Below are 21437 nucleotides of genomic sequence, written 5' to 3'. Positions count from 1 at the left end.
GCCTGGTCAATGTGCCTTCACCTCCTGGAGCTGTTTTCCTTATCTGTGACTCAGATCTGGGCATCCAGTGCAGTGTGACCAACACTAGGCAGAAGCAGCTATTGAGCAATTGCAATGCTGTGAGTGCACCTGAGGAACTGAATTCTATATTGTTTTAAATTAATTTTAATTAAAATATAAAACCTGAGCAATGTAAATTTTTTAAAACTTCGATTATACTTTGAAATGGGAATATTGGGGTTAAAGTGTTATTAAAAATTAATTTTGCAAAAAAATGCATTTCACCTGTTCCTTTTTACTTTTTTCAACATGACTACTAGAACATTTTAAATGATAACTTTGGTTGGCATTATGACTCTATATGGCAGCACTGATTTAGCAAGTTATTTAAGGATTGAATGAGGTAGATGTTCAGGGTTTGGGGAATGGCAAATCTTGAGGCAAACTGTGGCTTATGCCTCTGCCAGCTGCTCATGTGTTCTGCAGCACATAAAAGATGCTCATTCTAGAGATTCTAGAAAACATGGGGAAAGATGAAAAATGAAAAACAAAATGTCGAGTACCTGTGAGCTCGCCCCGCAAAGAAAACTGCCACTAACTTTTCATTCTAGAGTTTGTGTGTGTGCATGTGTGTGCGCAGGTGTGTGTGTGCACATACCTTGTCCAGAAGGCCTAATGTGCCCCCAACCACCACTGTGTCCCAGCTTGTAGATTCTTAGAAAAGTCACTCCAACAGATAGATGGCTCTAAAAATTCTTGGCCCCCGGGGAGCCTAGCTCTGGGAGAAACCTCCTAAAGGTCAAACTGCAGAACTTCCCCCCACCCCCCTTTCTCTGTCACTGTGATTTCCAGGAGGGCACAGGGGATCCACATCCTCCTCGTACTTCCCCCTGCTCTTGGCTGTTGCTGTTGCCTGCGGTCACCCTGGCACCCCCTGCACCTGTCTGGGGAGCAGCCTGCTGGGTCAGCTCTTGCCAGCATCCCACTCACTTGGTCCCATTTCTGCTCCCTCTCTCTTCAGCCAATAGGAAAGCCCTTCCCATTTGTGGGGGGAGGGAGGGCGGTCCCAGAGCAGACCTGCTTAGACCCCAGGGAATGGAATTCCCTCTCCACCAGCCCTCTCTCTCCTTTCCAGAGGAACGGGTGACCCCCAAGGCTGGGAGTGGAGGTCCCATTCCGCCTACAGCTGCACTTCCTCCCACATATGCTTGTCTCTGTGTTGGCACCATCCCTGTGGTAGGCCTCGTTTTCCTCTGGGGCTTTTGATCCCCTTCTGAAGTCTGGTTTTCATCTGTACCCCTCTACTGCCCAATCCCTCAAACATGTCTCTACATGTCTGCCCAGGCAGCAGGAGAGGGGTCACTTGCCTCGGGGGCTTCCTGCAGGGCTATAACTCAGTTGGTAAAGTGTTTTGCCACTTTACATTAAATTAGGGACATCTTCTCAATGATACCATCCACTGGAAAGGCCGCTTAGATCCCTGGCACACAGACTTGCTGTACCTTTTTATCTAAGACACAAGGTCTTTACTCTTACAAGGACCATTCCAGTGACCCTCCTGGTGTACTTTCCTCTGATATTCTCAAATCTGAGTCTTTAGTTCTCCTCCTCAAACATCCAGCAAATTCTGCTGGCTGAATTATGCTGAAGTGCTGCCAGGCCCTTTCTCCCCGCGTGCACCACCTTAGTGGCACTCAGTGCCCCTGGTCTGACATTCAAGGTCATCCACTCCTGTCCCATCATCATACTTCAAATATGACCTGAACTCTGACCACACTGAACAGCACAGTGACCCCACACTTTCAGCATCTCTGTTGCCTTTGTTACCCCACAGCCCTGGCACGTCTGCCCCATCTCCAAATCGTCCTCATCTTCTAGGAACCAACTCAAATCCTGCCTCCTCCGAGAAGCCCTTTCTGACCACCCTAGCTGGAGTTAACCCTTATCCCCTAGAGAGATAGATAACCCTTGTCTCTTTCCTTGCCATACTGATGTATCTACCTTGTCCCGTGGTTACTTCGTCCCCTTGTGACCCAGATCCTTGTTTGTCTCCAGCCCTACTCACTGCCAGAGTAGAAGCTCCTGAGGTCACAGACAGGTGCTGATTCCTCTCTGGGGGCACAGGGCAAGACACAGAATGAATGAGAGGACAGGTCTGGAGTTGGGGCCTGAATTCTGGTCCAGTTGGGCTGGTCTTTCTCTCAAAGTCATGGCTTCCCTGAAGCCTGAGGTGGCTCACTTGACTGTGGAGTTCTGTTTGGAGAGAGGACTGCTTGGTTTGGGGTCAGTGTGCTGGCTCTGGCTGGGGGGAATCTCTTGGATAATGATTACAGCAGTCGGGCTCCTCCAGCTACACAATCCCATTATGAGCCCTTCAGGATTTACGTCTGAGCCCCACCCTAAGCCCATCACTAACATATGGCATCCTGGCAGGGGAAGACGACAGTAGTTCTGAACATTGACTCATTCATTCAATCACTCATTCATTCACTCCTTCATTCAGCAACAAGCTACTAGTTCAGGCTGGGGCTGGCTCTGTGGACCCGGCATTGAGTCAGAGCCCAGCCTGGACTGGGAGGTGCTCCAGAAAACAGTGAGTAACTTAGTGAGGTGGGGACTGTGGGAGCCCAGATAAGGGGTCCCATTCAGCAGGATGATCAGGAAAGGCTTCCTGGAGGAGGGACACTTACCCTCTTTTTTTTTTCCTGAACTTTTTTCAGTTTATGCTTGTTTGAACATTTAAACAGTTTATTGACTACAAAGAATAGCCTAGAAAGATCTTATAATTAAGGAACTTAATAACTACTTTTTTTCCTTCACAGATTTTACTGGTGCATTACAGTTGCACGTAATGGTGGGATTTCTTGTTACATATTAGTATGTGCACCCTCCCTGTGTCTTCATATGGCAGGCCAGCCATGTGGCAGTGAGCAGGACAGCAGGGCTCAGGCCAGGGAATGGGCCTGCTGCCCTAGCTTGGCCTGGCCCTGGATGCTGCTGTGTGGAGTCTGATAAGAAGAGCGTGGATGGATGGGAGGGATTATCTGCTCTTGTTTACATGATTAAAACCAGACAAATACTTCCTTTATCTGAGGGAATGAAAAGGCTTTGGGGGAAAATCCTTTTGGCAAAAAAACAAAGCACGAGCATTTCCTTAATTAATCTCTTGCCCTCCCCCTCCCCACCCGCTCTCCACACCCCTGTACCAGCTACAGTCTCTTTGGGTCTGACCTGTACTAGTGGACACAGGGGTCAGATGGGGGTGGCCAGTGATGGGGAAGATCTGAGGTGAGAGTTCTGCAAGCCCCCTCCGCACAGCCTCCCCTGAGGGAGAACTGGCCTAGGCACGAACCCACGGTGGCCCAGCTGCTTTCTGGGAGAGGCACCGTTCTTGTTCCCATTTTAGAGATGGGACTCCTGAGGCCCCAGCACAGAAGCGTGACTTGATTCCCAGAGGTTATGTAGCCAGTTGGCAGAACTGTAGCTAGGCGCAGGTCACCAACTTCTTGCCAGTGCTGTAACTGGCTTCCTCACTCATTGATTCATTCAGCAAAGCTGCAGAAAGCACCCACTTAGACTTGGCCTATGCTGGGCACTGGGGTCTCACAGAGTAATCAGACCTGTCCCTCTCATATCACTCAATCTAGAGACAGACAGAGACAGGTAACAGGGTCATGACAGAGGAGGCTAGGGGTTAGGGGAGCCCCAAAATGGGCTCCTAACTGTGGTGAAGAGGCAGGTAACTTTAAAAGACTTTGCTGAAGAGGTGACGCTGAGCCTGGACTTGCTTGCTGAGTAGGAGTTAAGCCAGAGAAGCTTCTGGGAAGAAGGGAACCACCCAGAGGAAACGGCACTATCAAAGGTGTGGACTGCTGGGCTGGTGACCCTGGGTGTCGAGGGGCGAGCAGAGTGGAAAGAGGTTAGCAGGAGCCACAGGACTGAATTACTGAGAGGAGGGTTCCCTGGAGCATGGCGGATGGGAGTGGAGTCCTGGGCACATCCAGGAGGGGGCTGGAGTGGGCACACCCGTGTGCCTGCCAGGGGGTGTGTGCCCTCCAGACCTGACCCACCTCTTCTTCCCAGCTTGATGTCTGGCCTCGCCTCCTTGGATGCCAAGACCTCCAGCCGCCTGGGCATCCTCACCGTGGCATACTACCTCTGGACCACCTTCCTGGCCGTGGTCGTGGGCATCATCATGGTCTCCATCATCCACCCAGGTGGTGCAGCCCAGAAGGAGATGACAGAGCAGAGTGGAAAGCCGGTCATGAGCTCAGCGGATGCCTTGCTGGACCTCATCCGGTAACTTGCTACCGACGCCCTGCTCGGGAGTGCACCCCTGGCCAGAGGTGCCCCTCATGGCCTCCAGAGGGCAGGACAGGGCAAAAGCTAGGGGCTGCTGGGAGCTGCTCTGATTACATGTGGTAACAAGAGGCAGGCATGGGGGTCCTGCAGAGACCCTGACCTCCTGGACCCTGAAGTCAATGAGGAGCATGACCCTGTCTCCCAGCCCAGGGCTTCCAGCGAGGCTCACGTGGCTACCTGCCCCATCAGTCCAGAAGCAGAGGCAGGACGGGCCTGCTCCCATGCCTGCTCTTTGGCCAGAGCAGGGTCAGCGAGCACTTGCTGATTCCACCAGCAGTGTGGGCACCCAGCCTGTGAGGTTGAAGGCCTGCAGATTTGGCTCTTCTTCTTTACTAACAACAACAAAAACGGTTCCCTTTTCACAGATGAAGACATGCAGCTCAAAGAGGTGATGTGACTTTTCCAGGGGTATCCAGCAGGTAGGCAGTAGGACCAGGATTTTACCCAGGCCTGTCCAACTCCCAAGATGGTGCTCTTGGCCACCTTTACGGTGCCATATCATCTCTGCTGACCATGTTCCATGGACCTGAGCCCTTGTCCTCAGGAAAGCGCTGCACACTCAGCCATAGAACCACCAGGGACTCCTCCCCCCAGACTCTCTGCAGGGAGTCCCTCTCCTGTCCCTCACTAGGACTGGCTCTGTGCTAGGCCTGAATAAGGACACTCAGCCTCTCCTCTGCCTTCTAGGAAAGACCCAGAAATACGCTGAGACTATATGGGGCATGAGTGCTGTAATGGAGTAGGAGCAAAGAAAAGTCTAAAGAAAGGGATGGGGAGGTGGTGGAGGGTGGGGAGGTGTGCAGGTCCCGAGCTGGAAGGGAGTGGTGTGGGAGGGAGCGCCCACAGCCATCCAGGCTGACTGCAGCATTGGCCTGAAGAGGGATGCTGGGGAATTGGGTGGGGGTGACCTAAAGGTCCTCCTAAAGGCCACAGGAAACAGGATTTAAACAGAGAAGTGACATGATCCAATTCAGAAGGCTCTGGCTGAAAGAGTGGTTCTGAGTGGGAGAGGGGTAGGGTGGGAGGAGAAGGCAGTTCCAGGGACTGGCCAGGGAGGTGGCCATGGGATGGGGACTGTGCTGTAGCTCAGCGGGTAGCATCAGCAGGGGGAGGAGCAGTGGAGGTGAGAGTGGAGGGTGGGTGGTGCTGAATGGAGGTTTCTGGCCTGATGATCCAAGTGGACAGCAGTGTGGTTACCGAGCCACAGGAAGGTGCCAGCGCAGCGGCAGATCTCCCAGGGTGTGTGTCAGTCAGTGGTTGCCCAGTGGATCTCAGTCTTGTGGGAGAAAGTGAGCTAGAGATGGAGGTTTGGAAAGTACCAGGGTAGAGGCAGTAGGTAGTCCTGATAGTGAGGTCTCTCCCAGGACAGTGTGAGTGTGGACAGAGGACTAGACAACACCTGAAGAAGCACACACAACTGGGAATGGCCTGCTGGGCTTCACCTGCTACCTGTTAAGCTTGCTCCGTGAAGTTCTTCTAGTCCTTCTCACTTTCCAGTCAATTTCGAATATAAGGACTCCAGGCCTGTCTGATATTAAAACCCCAGGCTTATTCCATTTAAAACTAACCCTGTCCTAGCCTTGTGGATCTGATTCAAGCTTGGGAAGCTGCAGGGGCAGAGGGTGGTCGGTGTTTCTCTTCCTCTGCCTGCTCCTCTGCTGCCAACACTGGGGTTGGAGCAGTAGGGAGAGAGGAGAGAGAGTGGGCCTTCACGGGGATGAGTGAGCTGCGGTGGGGCTCCATGGTGGAGTTTCTTCAGGGGTATTTTTGTGGGTTCATTTGATTGCCAACCAGGGTGATGTTTCTTCCATCTGGCTGCTTAAAGCACCCTCCTCAGGCCTGATCTCTGGTTATCCTGTCTTCTGGGGTCATTTCACCCCTCTGAGTGATGCTCTTGGTCAGAGTCCCTTTTGTAAGCGTCATATCTGACCCATGGGAAAGAATACATATTCTTGTTAGAAGTGCAGGTCTTTCCCAGGGCCTTCGATATGAGTCAGGCACCAGCCCCTACATTCCTCGAACCCTGGGGGACATGAGCCAAGGTCTCTGAGTAGTTCTCCTGGCTTAAGTTCAGGGAAAAGCATTCCTCTACTCCCCCATGGGAATAGATGCCTAGCACAGCATCTCTCCCTCTCTCTAAGAAAACTCTCGCCGTCTATGTCAGTCAGTTACTGCTGTGTAACAAACACCTAAGATTTTTGGATTTTAAATGACCACCAGGAGTCTAGAGTCAGCTGGGAGGATCTGTTGATTCAAACTAAGTTCAGTCATGGTCTGCAGGAGGCCACTGGGCCCACTGTGGAATGGATGACCTTGGCAGAGATGGCTCCGCTGGGCTGTGTATGGCCTTTACTCTGGCAGGCCAGTCCAGCTTCATTCAGGGTGACAACAGGATTCCAGGAGATTGTCTGGGCATCTTTTCATGATGAAGATAGAGAAACAAGAGAGGAAATTGAAACTTGTGAGTGTTTTCAAGCTTCTGCCTTTAGCAAGTCCATTAACATCCTCTTGGCCCAAGAAAGTCACATGGCCAAGCCCAGAATCAGGGTGGGAGAGGTGGCTCTCCCTTTCCTCCCCTCACTCTGGCCACACTGTTTTTCCATGTCACGTGTTCCTCTGTCTTGGTGCCATTGCTACCTCTCTGAATGGCCCTGACTGGGGAGAGCATGTGGCTCCTTCCCTCACCTCTGCTCATTGTCACCCTCAGAAGGTCCTCATGGGGTCTTGGTCTGTCTGTCTGTCTGTCTCTCTCTCTCTCTCTCTCTCTCTCTCTCTCTCTCTCTCTCTCTCTTTCTCTCTCTCTCTCCTCTTCTCTTTTATTTTGCTTTTTGACACAACCTTCTTTACCTCAGACATTATCACATCCATGAATTTCTTTATTTCTTCCTGTGGCCCCCACTGGAATACATAGTTAGGTGCCCCTTGTGGCCAGATCTTTACAAATCTGTTCCCTGCTCTGTCCCTGAAGCCTGGAACAGCACATGGTACAGAGCAGGTACTCGGTGTCTGCTGAATGCATACATGGGACACAGAGTCTTCAGTGGAGTTGGGGTCCAAAGCCCCAGGAGGAGCCGGAACTGCCTAGGAAAGATACACTGTGTGCCAGGTGCAGAGGCCTGGGATGAGCCTGGGTGCACGTCACACTGGAGGCTGTGGAGAGAATGGAACAGAAGTGGGGGCAGGAGGTGATCAGGTGTCTGGCAGCCAAGGCAAGAAGAATTTTGAGGAGCCTCATTTCTGAGATCCATCATTTCTAGGATTTGGTGCCTATGACTCAACATTTCTTGGAGTCTGTGATTCCAAACAACTTTTCCACAGCGTCGAAGGAACGGTGGGTGCTGGAGGAGCCCTGCCCTCCCCTGCACAGCCCTCTGCTCAGGGGCTGCAGGGCTTTGGATCACACACATGTGGCAAAGTCAAATGTTCCAGAGCTGCTTCTCATGTGGTGGTGAAACCTGAGCCTTCTGCTTTGAGGCCTTTGCAAAACTGGGTGGTTGGGCATCACAGTTACCACTTCTTGGTCAGAGAGTGGGGCTTCAGGGAGGGGTCACATGCTTCCAGGAGTGGGGAACCTGGGAGACATGTGGTCTCATCGCAGCGTTGCCAGCAATAAGCCACTGTGTGACCTTGACCAGGCCAGGCCCTCTCTCCACAGTTCAATTTCCCAGTGATTCTTAAGATCTCTAGCTTTGTGATTCTACCACCAAGGCTCACGGGGCAGTGAAAAAGCTGCAGGGAATGAGTCAAAGCTTCTGGAAGCAGATTCTAGAAAAGCAGGGCAGCCTGGCCTCCTGGACCTTGCATGCTTCTAGCGGGGGTTGGACTTAGAAAGGCATGTCAGTGGTGAGAGCTTGCCTAGCGTGCCTGAGGCCCTGGGTTTGATCCCCAGCACAGCAAAATAAATAGATAAAAAGGGAGGGAGGAGAAGCTACTGAGGTTAGGAAGGATGAGCTGGAGAAGGGTGGAGTGGACAGAATTTGGCGCAGGGATTCCCAGGGGACCAGTGTGATCACTTACACCCAAAGCAGTCCACCTTTACTAAGAACCTGCTCTGAGCAAAGGAGCTGGGGGTGGGGCGATAAGTACAAGGCCCTGCAACAGGACTGTCCCCCATCTACAGATGAGAAGGATGTGAGGGATGCTGCTCTCATCCTCTGAGAGGATGTGAAGACAAGGGGGACGCTGGCAGTGAGGGGAACTGGGGTCTCCTTACCCTTGCTCTGGAGCAGAGCAGGTGCCTGCAAATGTTGATGACTGAACAAGAAAACGTATGACTGGGACAGAGAACTGGGATCTGGAGGCAGATATGACAAATGAAAAGCCAGAAAGAGGCAGGGGCTGACACACAGGGGAAAAGAAGCCACGCAGCTCACCATCCAGGGGTGCAAAGATTTGTGTCCATGTCTCAAGATGATTCCAGAGGAATGCTACAGGCTGTGTCCCTGGATGACCCGCCAAGACATGAGTTCATTTGCCAGGGCTCCAGTGGGGGCTCCAGAAAACTGACGTCTGAGCCCAGTGCAACCTCACAGAAAAACCCACGCAGAGCACTCATCAGAGCCGGCCCCGTCTTCTTCTTTCTTTTTCTTTTTTTTCTTCCCCCTCCCCCCCGCTGCTGCTGCTGCTGCTGCTGCTGCTTCTTCTTCTTCTTTATTTTTTCCAATCTTATTAAAACACCACAGAGGTTGAGTAATGACTTGGCTCTATTGCTCCTAGTCACCATCTCAGGGACTGGATAAAGTTCTTGGAGCTGTTTGAAAAGAAATAATCCCCACCTTTGGGGCATGAATTAGAGACATGTGACAGGGGGCTAGTTTGGAGCTGTCACAGTGAGAACTTAAATAGTAAGTGAGGAGGAAAGCCTAGAGATGGGCCTTGGCCCTGCCCACAGAATTGCACAGGGAGTATGTGGGTATTTGGAGGCATGGCGGTCGTCACCGGGCACATTATAGCTGCTGCCTGGAGCACAGGCCCCATAGGGCAATCAGGAAGGATTCCCATGGATGTTCAAAGCCAAAAGAAAATGTCCATTTTCCCAAATAATAATCCAAAACAAAACCGTTGATTAAATCTGCAGGATAAGTTCACTGGTGTTGTATGAGCAAACATGACAGCCAGGAGCTGCTCTGGCTGCTGGTTAAGAGAAACCTGCAACAGCAGAGGTTAGGTGATTGACTCCTAGGAGGGGGTGGGGCCTTGCATTTTCTCCTCAATGAGAGGTTCAGAGGTGCAGCTCCCAGGCATCAGGACCTCAGTCCTGGTCACCTGTGTGCACTGCCATGCTTAGCATCTGGCTTTCGTCATCAGTGCATCTCATTCCACATTGTGCCAATGTTAAAGGAAGTCACAGATACTAGGTATCATGTATATACTAGGTACAAATTCCATCTGGTTTCTCCTGATCTTTCAAATGTTCTTTCGTTTCTGCTCAAGCTAAAGCAGATTTCCCTTCAAATTTCATTAGAAAACAACCTCTGATTAAGTCACTTGAAGCTCCTGGAACAGTACCTGGGAGAGATTTTCAAACTATTTAACAATCAGTACAAATTGACATTGTCTGGCTGGTCACAAAAGCCCATGGCAGGTGGACCATGCACCCGACAGGCTGTACATGCATGCTCCTGGCACTAATGCAGGCGCTGTGCTTCCTGTCTGCTTGATGTCTGCTTGCAGGCTGCTACCATTCTGGTGGCAGAGATCTGCTTATCACTCATGGGGGAAAAAAATACTCAAACCCAGCTCCTGGCCTTTGCTTCTTCTCTCCCTTGTGACAAAGCTGTCATTCCTGGGGAGGAGTAAATGATGGTTGGGTCACAACATACCCGTGACCAGGCTTCTGCCTTGCTTGCTCCTTCTGACCCTCTTCCTCCTGCCCTGTGTGAACACTGAACCCGAGTCTTGGCAGCAGTGAAAAAATTCGTTTCTGCCTCCAGCCATGGCTGCTGGGTCAAGAAAGAGTGTGCACTCACGTCTACCTAACTCCATGCATGTGTGCTGAGTCTTGAAAGAGAAGAGACGTGCCAAGAGTGAGTGGGAGGGCGATCCCAGAGGAGAGCCGTGTGAGTGTTGCACCTGGCCTGTTCCAGCATGTGCAAGCTGGAACAAGAATCCTAGTTAGCGTCTCTGATTTCAAATCGAATCCTGGAAGAGGATAAGGATATAAACTTCTTTTAAGACTCTGGACAAGAGTTGCTAAATTGCTTTGGGAAAAGCCACCACCAGATCCACCTTAGGGTGCCCATCTCCCCGGTGTGTGAACTTCATTTTAAAAAAACACTTGTTCACTTTCATAGGTGGAAATGTCATTCATTCATCGATGAAGCCAAACAATTTTAAAAGTGTTTTTGCCCATGGGGCATCTCTTTTGGGAAGTGAATTGCCTGGGTCTATCTTCCAATCATTTGTCTGTTGAGATATTACTATTTTTGTGGTCCTTTTTTCTGTTTTTTTGCAGCAAGTAGTTGCTAAGTGCCTGATTTGTGCCAGGCCTTCTTCCAGACTCTGGGGACACCAAAGGGATCAAAACAGGGTCCTGCCCTCCAGGGAGCTGGTATTCTGGTGAGAGGAGACAGACTGGGAACATGGAAACAGGGCAAGATTTGTGAACTTTTTATATGACACTTGGTCATTTAGTCTTCCTAGTTTGTCATTTGCTTTATCATTTCATTTGTATTGTAATCTGTCTTATAAAGCTTCTTAATTTTTTAGCTTTCCATTTTGGCAAAAAAAGATTGTGAAGAAAAGATCCCATACCCCCATCCCCGATGTTAATTAGTATCTTACCTAAAAATAATCCTTTTATCAAAACTAGGAAATTAAATGAGTGCAACACCATTAATGAAATTACAGATCTCATTTGGATTTCACCAGCTTCCATTAATGTCACTTTTTTCTGTTACAGAATGCAATCTAGGATGCCATAGTGCACTTAGGAATTTCATGTTTTTAATGTAGTAACATTGATTTTTTTTCTTAATTGCTCATTTTGTTTTTAAGAGTCCTTCCATATACTAAGAGATGATAAAATATTAACCTTTGTTTCCTCTACCTATTTATTAGTACTGGGGATTGAACACAGCAGTGTCCTACCTCCGAGTGATAGCCCCAATCCTTTTTTATTTCATATTGAGACCAAGTCTCACTAAATTGCCCAGGCCAGCCTCGAACCTGAGATTCTCCTACCTCAGCCTCCCAAGTAGCTGGGATTATAGTGATACACCACTGTACCTGGTTTATGGTTTCATTTTTTTTCCAATTATGTATGTCTTGAAACCATCTGTAATTTATTTTGGTGGAAAGTTAAACAAGGATATAATGTTGATTTTCCCAAACTGTTGGCCAGCTATCCAGCAATCCGTGATGCGTCCTCCCATTCCTCACTGACTTGTGATGTGAAATGCGAGAGGTCCTGGGTTCTATTTCTGGGTTGAGGTTCTGCTGTGTTGGTCCTTCCACTGGGGGCTGTCAGTGTCACAATGTTTTGACAGTTACTTCTTTACAGCATGTTTTATAGCTGGCAGGACAAGACCGCCTTCACTCTCAGCTTTATAATAAAACATTCATAAAAACACAGCCCGCTCTCTGTTTCTCTGGGTTCCATATCCATGACACAACTGACAGCAGGTCAAATATATTTGAGGGAAAACTGTATCCCCTTGTCACCATTCCCTACACGACACAGCAACTATTTACACCACATTTACATCATATTAAGTATTGTAGGTAATCTAGAGATGCTTTATACAGGAGGATGGTGTAGGTAATATGCAAATACTTCAAAGGAACTTGACCAATCCCTATCCCGGGCATGACTATGATGATCCCACATATGTGCCAAGTCCCATATTGGGCCCTAAAGATAAGATGTGAACAACCAAGACTTGCCTTCAAGGAGAGGCAGACAGAGTTAGAGCAGAGGTGACCGCCACACAGGAGGGCCATGTGTCTGCCTGGGCAGTCAGACAGGGCAGGGCAGAGGAAGTGGTGTGGTTGACTGGAGCAGGAGTTGGTCAGACAGAGAAGCAGGCAGGCCATTCCAGGGGGAGGGAACAGCATGATCCAAGGCCTGGAGCTGGAAAAGTGCATCTCAGGTTGCTGTGGGTGATGGGGGCGGAGCCATGTGGGGGACTGTGGGGGAAGGGATGACTGGTGGAGGGCCCAGCTGCCAAGGGAGGTTTGAGATGACTCCAAGGGTCTGACCCCAAGGGCTCTCTTGTCCTGGGCTCTGGAATTCTTCAATTGCTGACTCTCTTCCCAGGAACATGTTTCCAGCCAACCTGGTGGAAGCCACATTCAAACAGGTAAGCAACTGGGTCCTTGGGTGATGGAGGGGAAGGGCCTGCCAGCCTCCTGGGCTCCTGAGGAGGCCAGATGCCAGAGGGGATGTGGGAGATCTAGGTCCTCAGAGCCTCCATGTCCTCGCCCTGTGAAGAACAATTACCAGGTGGCGGGAAGCCATGGCTGAGGGTGCCTCTGAGGCCCTCAGCGCACATGGAGGCTCACACACCACCTCCTCATCCTCATAGGAACCCACACCCACACTGATCAGCCCCATTTTCTGGGTGAGAAGACCGAGGCTGAGAAGGATTTGATGATTTGCCCAAGGTTATACCACCAGTAAATGGAAAGCTGGTCGAAAAACTTAGGCCCAGCTGGCTGCTAAGTCTGTCTTTTCTTTCTTTAAAAAATTTTTTTTAAATAATCCTCTTCCCCCTAATAAGAATAGTCATAATGTTCACTGTAGACAATTAGGAAAATATTAAAATATATAAAGTAAAAGTAAAAAGTCATCTCTGGTTGCAGCTGGTTGGTTGATTCACCCAGCAAGTGTGTCCTGGCAGTAGAGGTAGCAGACAGTACGTTTCTAGTCTTTTATTATATATATATATATATTTTTTTTTTTTTAAATAAAATAAGGATTGTAGTACATGCATGGTTTGTATCTTGCTCCCCCCGCCCCCTTTCATCATATCTTGAGCCTTTTCTCTGGCTATTAACTGCTCCTTAAAAGCACAAATGGTGGGCTGGGGAGATAGCTCAGCTGGTAGAATACTTGCCTCGCAAGCACAAAGCCCTGAGTTCGATCCCCAGTACTGCAAAGAAAAAAAAAAAAAGTGGAGATATATAGGAGCCATGGTAGGGCTGGATTGTCATTTATTGACCAAGTCTCCTTTCTGTGGTCCTCTAGGTTGTTTTCAAATTTTTGCCTCTTTTCAAAATTGTGCTAAACTTCTTTGCACCTCCATCTTTGTCTGCTCTTTCAACAGTTCTTTTCTCCTTTTGAATGACAGCTTGTTGGTCCACTCAACCCAGCAGGAGTGTCCTGAACCCCTTCCTGGGGCTAGGCCCTGTGTTGGGCTAGGGACCCAAAGGAGATGGCTGAGGGTTAGGAAGGGAGCTCCAAAATGAGGAGCCTGGATAAGTCACTCGTTCGGGCACCTCATCTTGGGTCTTTGTCTTCAAAATTAGCCAGATGGTGCAGGGCTTTGACTCCAGCTGTGATGGGAAATTATTGAAGGTAACAGAGAAAGAGAAAGAGAATATCACTCGACCTTATACCTGCCTGGAATAATCTTCTTCTTTTAGCAAACTCCTACTCATCCTTCAAGACCTCGACCAAAAAATCTCTTCTTTGTAAAGCAGTCTGACTCCTCCAGGCAGAGCTAGTCACTCCCTCTCCAACACTCTCAGAGCAGAAATTTTATTTGGTTCATTTTTGTATCTCTGGCACCCAGCTCAGAGTGTTCAGCCTTGGAATGCTGTTTTCGCTGCTGTCGAGGGTAGCAGTAATGCATTCACAGGCCTTGCCATGTGCCAGAACTGCTGTAGACACTGGATATATGTGCGGGTGTATAGTTGCATTTAATCCAGCAAGGTAGATGCTATTATGATCCCATTTTATAGATGAGGAAAAATGAAGCTCAGAGACCCTAGGACTCATGTATTTCCTGCCTGGTTCATTCCCGCCCCCCAGAAGGATAGCCTTATTGATACTGTGATGTTCAAGAGGGTGAGGGCTCCCCTGTTTGCTTCCCAGTTCCTGGAGCCTGAGGGGGAGAGGTCCAGGAATTCTCTAGGGCCAGAGGAGGACCAGAGGCAGGCTGTCTCAGAGGGAAGCCCCCACTTCTGCCAGGTGGAAAGCAGGCTGACTGGTACATCGGTGGTTGGCTACGGTGGTTGGAAGGGGACTTTTCCAGTAGATGGACACAGAGTTAGACAAGGAACCAGGCCTGCAGGCTGGAGGCTGGCACACTGGGTAGTGACTGAGTGAAGGAATCTGTTTTCTTCTGGATAAAGTATTGATAATAATCCCTGCCCTGCCCACCTCACAAGGCTACTGTCAACGGGATAGGATATGAGGGGATGCACAGGTGCTTTTGGCATGTTCTTGTTGTGTTGATATTATAACATTGGGCCCTGACTCCTTCCTGGCTGTCATGTCACCCACCAGTACCGCACCAAGACCACCCCGGTTATCAAGTCCCCCAAGGTGGCCCCAGAGGAGGCCCCTCCTCGGCGGATCCTCATCTATGGGGTCCAGGAAGAGAATGGCTCTCGTGTGCAGAACTTCGCCCTGGACCTGACCCCGGCACCCGAGGTGGTTTACAAGTCAGAGCCAGGCACCAGTGATGGCATGAATGTGTTGGGCATCGTCATCTTCTCTGCCACCATGGGTATGTGCTGCCTGCCCACCCCCTCCTGGCATCCCGCCATCCAGTCTTCTGAGTAACCTGGAGTCCCCCAGTCCTCCAGGCCCTTCCCCCCTTTCCTAGCCAACAGAGTGGCTGAGCCCCCTTTCCCTCTCTGAGGGTGTGTCCAGCTCCCCACGAGCAGCGGGAGCCAGGTGGTCCTCACTCATAATCCCCACCCCTGAGCACTGATTTTCTTCCAGGGGCACTGGCTCGCCTTCTCTTTTGTGACCCCTGTCCCCACCAGCAGCCTGTCCCTGAGGTCTGGAAAGGATGGGGAGGGGGGCCACTGTTTACCTCAAGTTCTATCACCCCCCACCACAGGGCTTCTCACTGGCCAACTCTCTTTTCAGAGCCATTTTTCATCTATGCCATTTCTTAGACCCCACGATGTCCTTTCTGACCACACCTTTCCTCTGACTACTCTCACTGGGTCCCCAAGGTCCCCGATCACAGGTGACTTACCATGAAGCCATAAAGCTCAAGGCTCAGGTGTCCTCGTTTGTAGGGGACCCTTCCAAGGCCTATACCTTTTAAATTTCTTGTTCTTAAAGAGGGTCCCCAAACTGTCTCCACAAAGCCCATGGCTGGGCCTCTACCTGCGGTGCCCTACTACACCATTTTCCCTTCTTGGGAACAACTCCCAACCTCTCAGCACTGGCCTGCGCTGTGGGGCCCGGGGTGGTGGTCTGCTCTGGCTTGGTCAAACTGTAGAGAGATGAGTGACAGATGACCAGATGGACAGATGATGACAGACAAGGTTCTGATCATTTGGGCCAAAACATCAGCCACATGAAGGGGCCAGGACAGGCTGGTGAGCTGGGACAGGCTGGTGTCTTAAGCACCCTTCAGCATGCCTGGCAGTCAGTCCCTGGTCCTGGACATTCTTCCCTTCCCCACCTGCAGTCTCTCTTAGGGATGGGGACATGAAAGAAAGACATCTATTAGCAGAGCCAAAGAAACTCTTGAGACTCCAGTGACCTGGTGATTACTGAGCAAGTGTAACTGTCCACGTATGAATGTTTGTATGTGTGCCAAGTTGGTGTGAACCAGCATTAGTGTGTGCCCGCCTCTGTGCCCACATCTGCTGGTGCCCATGTCCGTCAGTGATAGTATTCAGTGATAATATTCAGCTGCTCTGAATGGGGCTTTCTTTGACTCCTCAACCGAGCCTCCTTTCTCTGACCCTCCCCAGTGCTGGGATGCAGCTGGTGCAGAGATCTCCTCGGCCTTGCCTGCAGAGGGGCCTCACTGCCACCCCCAGATCCCTGCACACTAGCTCCTATCGAGTCAGTCTTTGGATGCCCCCAGAGAAATCCAGGTGGAGGCTGGGAGGGGCAAGAGTAGCCTGGGGAGGGATGGAGCTGACAGAGGGAACCTGGGTCCACATCAGCCACACTGTGACAGGCCAGATAGGCAGGGCTAGGCCCAGTGTCACCTCCAACTCTGGCCTCTCCTGCCCAACCAGACAGGGCCCCCTTTTTACCTCATCACCTCAGGGCAACTTATCTGTGGGCTGCAGGGAAAGAACCCTTCTTCAGAGTCCCACAGGCCAGGATATGAATCCCCACCCTCTCTGTCCCCCATTGACTGAGCCAGTCACTGAGCTTCTCTGAGCAAGTGACATGGGCTTCACGAGGGCAGCCTTGGAATGTGCTCTGACCCATTTTGGTCTCACCAGGAGAACAGTCATGCAGCCACCCTTTCAAGAATGGCATGGTGGTGCCCAGTGTCATGGACCTGACCCCACAGCACAGTCTGCACCTGTGCCATTTCCAAGTGTGCTGTGCACACTGAAGGGAAACCCAGAATACCACAGGGATACCAGGGCCTCAGGGATGACTTTAGCATCAGTAGCACTCGGTAGTTTTTGTTTTATGTCCACTGTGTGCCAGCTGAGAAGCCAGTTCTCACCCCCAAGGAGAAAAAGCAGACAAATGGGAAAAAATGTTATCAGTTGTAATAAGCAACAGAAAGAACTCAGCAAGAAATGAGAGAAGAAGAAATTGGGAGTTGGCCCAGGGGTGTGGGGAGGGGCTTCCTGGCCACAGGGGGAACTCATTGTTCAGAAAGCGATGGTCAAAGGCCCTGGGGCAGTGCAGACTTCCACATATTCTAGAAGCCTGAAGACCAGCCAGGCCAGGGAACAGTGAAGAGGGTTAGAGCAGGGCCAGATGAGGAGGGCGGTCAGATGTGGCGTACAAGCTGTGGGAACTTCCTTATGGTCCAAATGCGGGGACAGGGACATCAAGGGTGTTTGGCAGAGCATTTCGGTCATGAGGGGATGACATCTGCCATGTGGAGAACAGGTTAGAGGGGAGTGAGACAGGAGAGCCCTGTTGGGTCCAGTCATGGAGGCCAAGGGGAGAAGAGGGTTGGGGGAGTGCTGGCTGGTCAAAGGATGCTGGGGAGGCGTCAGGGCTGGGACTTGTGTGTGTGTGTGTGTGTGTGTGCATGCCACTGACATGCCTGGCACACCTGTGATATGCTGTGTGTCCCCACAGGCATCATGCTGGGTCGCATGGGTGACAGCGGGGCCCCTCTGGTCAGCTTTTGCCAGTGCCTCAATGAGTCTGTCATGAAGATTGTGGCAGTGGCCGTGTGGTAAGCCTCCTCCAGGGAGGGTCCTCTTCAACCTCCTGCCACCAACCCCCTCCAGTCCTGGGCATCCCATCCTGTGCTCTCTTAGGAGCACAGCGGAAAGCTACATGGGAGGCTCAGCCTCCAGAGGTAACCATGTTGGCCTGGACCCTCAGCTCTGACCAGGCCTGGCTCCAGCCCAGGGCTTGCTACTGCTAGCCTGGCAGGAGGAGAGCTAAAAGCTCAGCCTGGCTCTGCTGCTTTCCTTGCCTCAGTTTCCCCATGCCATGGAGCCCCCTTAGCTCAGCTTTTAGAGAAAGAACACACTGGAAGTAAGAACCAGCTGCCAGTCCTCGGTTCAGAATTCAGACATGAGGAATCCTGTAGTCAGAGGGGAAACACAGAGGCCTGCCCACCATCCCCCCAAAGGGCTGAAACGGGGGCTCCTGAGTCAGGGATACCCCTCAGAGGCATGGGCAGGGGAAGGCAGTGGGGCAAGAGCTCGCCCAGGATGAGGGTGGTTGAGTGAAAGGGCACTAGGGATGCCATGTGCCCGACCCTAGGCTGGGTCTCATTCAGTCATCTTGTAAGCCCCAGCAGGCTCAGAGGTCAGGTCACATGGTGACAGGGTAGCTGGGCCGGGATGGGCCTGCCTGCCTGAGCCCAGGGCTGCCCGCCCCCAGGTACTTCCCCTTTGGTATTGTGTTCCTCATCGCTGGCAAGATCCTGGAGATGGACGACCCCAAGGCGGTTAGAAAGAAGCTGGGCTTCTACGCCATCACTGTGGTGTGCGGGCTCGTGGTCCACGGCCTCTTCATCCTGCCCCTGCTCTACTTCCTCATCACCAGGAAGAACCCCATTGTCTTCATCCGTGGTGTCCTCCAGGCCCTGCTCATTGCACTGGCCACCTCCTCCAGGTAGCCACACGTGATGAGCCGGCAGGGTGGGGGTGGATGGAATACAGCTCTGTACATCTGTCCAGCCATCATTTATCCAGTCACAGAACCATAGAAAGTGCTAGTATGGCCCACTTCACAAACCTGGGGATGGCAATGGTGCTATGGTAACAAGACCTAGTTTAGAGATTTAATGTTTGAAGCTCCATCCAAATCACTCTTGCCCCTTTCCACTGTCCCTAAGACTCGCTCAATCCAAATGGGGGTTGCTTCCACCCCTCAGGGGAGAGAGAGAGCTGTGGATTCTGAAGAAAATCACCACTGCCCTCCCCAGTCTGGTTCTTCTGCTGGAGTCAGGCCCCACATTGTCCTAGGGGCTGTGTCCGTCTACTGTTGCTGGGATGTCCTGGCTGGATGTCCTGTTTCAACCTTGGCAGTGAGGCTAGGCAGTGGGACTTGAATCATGGTTCCCTCGCACACCGGCTGGTGATGGTGCGCTGTCAGTTCACATCCTGTGCCTCAGCATCCTCATACTCAGACTGGGATCATTTTAGCCTCTCCCTCCCAGGGTTGCTGTGAAGCCTGAGATAATCCACTGGGGGCTGATAAGTGCAGGGGACCTCAGGGAAATAGAGCTGTGCAATCCAGGCGACCGGGCAAGGCGTTGGAAGGAGGCGGCCATTGCTGACCTCTTACTCTGTAGGCAGAGGCATGGGACCCAAGCCCATCATCCTGTTCCAAAGGCCTCACTCTGTCCTGGAGCCCTGGACCCCTTCTATTTCCTGGACCTCAGTTTCTCAGTCTACAAGAAGCCCACAGGCCTCTTTCCCTGGTAGACAAACAACCCCACCCCTACAGACCCAGTGCCAAGCACTCTTCTAGGCCCCAAGTGACTTGATCTTCCCAATAGCTCTGTGATCTGGGTATTGTGTGGAAGAGGGAAACCAAGGCACCAGGTTGAAGAACTTGCCAGGGCACCTGGCAGGAGGCTGGACTCTAAGCCCAGGCAGTCTGGTGCAGAGCCTGTGTGGTTTGCCACTTCAGATACCATAGGCCCAGCAATGTGGTACTGTGCCAGCCCTCCTCCCCAGAGCCCTGAGAAGAAGCAAGAGGATGGTGGGTGTCCTGCTGTGGTCACTCCTCTCCTGTCCCAAGGAGGCCCCACACGTGTGCCTGCACACTCCTGCCAGGGCACCTGTTCTCCCCTCTTATGGGCTGGCTGCCTGGGGCAGGGTGGCTTCTTGTCATTGGCCCCAACCATCCTGGAGGAGGGCAGTGGGCAGACTCTGGCCCCTCTGCCTGTAGCTCAGCCACACTGCCCATCACCTTCAAGTGCCTGCTGGAGAACAACCACATTGACCGGCGCATCGCCCGCTTTGTGCTGCCTGTGGGCGCCACCATCAACATGGACGGCACCGCGCTCTATGAGGCTGTGGCTGCCATCTTCATCGCTCAGGTCAACAACTATGAGCTGGACTTCGGCCAGATCATCACCATTAGGTGCGTCCTGAAACCCACACCCTGGAAGGGTCTCTGAGGCCAGCAAGGGTGATGGGCTTCCACCAAGCCACACAGCAAACTAGCTGTGTGGGTCTGGGGGTGAGCTGGTCTCTGGGACTCACAGTGCCTGAGTGTGGCAGGGAAGAGGGCCTGGGTCTAGACAGGAGGGAGGGGCGACACTGCAGGTGGTCCAGGGGCGGGACCGAGCACTGGTGTGGCTGGAGCCAAGGGCAGGCACTGGGTGGGGCAGGCCAAGGAGAGGCCTTGCAGCCCAGCCCCAGCTCAGTGTCACCCTGGAGACCAGACCCCAGTGGGAGGCTGGGCAGAACTGTGCTGGTGGAAGATCAGAACCCCCGGGTATCTCTAGAACCTACAGAACCTGTGTAGGGCCACACCATGGGTTCCACAGCTGCCTCAGCTTCTCCTGAGGTCAGAGATGCGTGCCCATGGGTCATAGGACATGAGAGCACCCTGATGTGGCATTCCTAGCAACCTGGCCCCACATGGCTGTCCCAGAGGCGCCATCCTTCTGGCTTCCTTCTTGGGGTCAGGGACCACACATGCGCCCCCCACCCCCACCTACTGCTCCTCCTCTTCCTCTCCCCACTCCCGCTGCAGTATCACAGCGACTGCAGCTAGCATCGGGGCAGCTGGCATCCCCCAGGCTGGGCTTGTCACCATGGTCATCGTGCTCACCTCTGTAGGACTGCCCACTGATGACATCAACCTCATCATCGCTGTGGACTGGGCTCTGTGAGTTCACCGTCCCAACCCCAGTACCACCCCTTGGTAAGGGCAGCAGGCAGCCGAGTAGGGAGCCAAGTCCCTTCCCCAGGGCAGAAGGCCAGGGAGCTGCCATGCTTAGCACAGTAGGAGTGCCTCACTTGTCCTACAGGCCTGGCTGCCTAATTTCGGGGGAGGGGGCAGAGTTCAAAAATGAAACCAGGAGGCTCCTTGTTCAAAAATGGCAAAGAATTTCAAGAGAGTCACTGCAGAGCATTAAACTAAGCTAGGCCCGGCTAAGCCCAGGGTCCTGTGCAACACACAGCCACGTGCCCAGGAACCATCCTGCATCAACTCACTTCAATGCCCACAAGAAGCGGGCTTGGGTGCTCTGCCCCGCCTCCTGGTTACTTCCTGTGCTGCTGCCACAGAGGCCTTACACCTTTGAGTCCAACGTGGCCCTCTCCAGCTCTCCTTAAGATGCCCACCACTCACCACCCACCTTGGTTTCCCAGGGACCGTTTCCGCACCATGATTAATGTGCTGGGTGATGCACTGGCTGCAGGGATCATGGCCCACATCTGCCGGAAGGACTTTGCTCGGGATTCAGGCACCGAGGTGAGAACAGAGACCACCAGCAGGGTGGAGCTGGGAGGGGCGGGCAGGGCACCAGACCTTCCAGCCAGGC

The 21437-nt window shown here is 52.0% G+C and overlaps 1 protein-coding gene across 1 annotated transcript in view; it reads left to right on the top strand.

The window, feature by feature from the left end:
• SLC1A7 (solute carrier family 1 member 7) overlaps window positions 1-21437 on the top strand; it is a 43949-nt gene that overhangs the window by 18982 nt on the left and 3530 nt on the right. The window contains exons 3-10 of the mRNA XM_079142470.1: window positions 4084-4299; window positions 12620-12662; window positions 14813-15035; window positions 17555-17654; window positions 18314-18547; window positions 19832-20026; window positions 20645-20779; window positions 21265-21367. Of these exons, the coding sequence (XP_078998596.1) occupies window positions 4084-4299; window positions 12620-12662; window positions 14813-15035; window positions 17555-17654; window positions 18314-18547; window positions 19832-20026; window positions 20645-20779; window positions 21265-21367 (1249 nt within the window). The remainder of the gene's footprint in view (window positions 1-4083; window positions 4300-12619; window positions 12663-14812; window positions 15036-17554; window positions 17655-18313; window positions 18548-19831; window positions 20027-20644; window positions 20780-21264; window positions 21368-21437) is intronic.

The sequence above is a fragment of the Sciurus vulgaris genome (assembly GCF_902686455.1).
Source record: "Sciurus vulgaris genome assembly, chromosome: 1".
Taxonomy (NCBI): Eukaryota; Metazoa; Chordata; class Mammalia; order Rodentia; family Sciuridae; genus Sciurus; species Sciurus vulgaris.
Note: the sequence above shows the minus strand (reverse complement) of the source record. Positions and strands in the feature narration are given on the sequence as shown.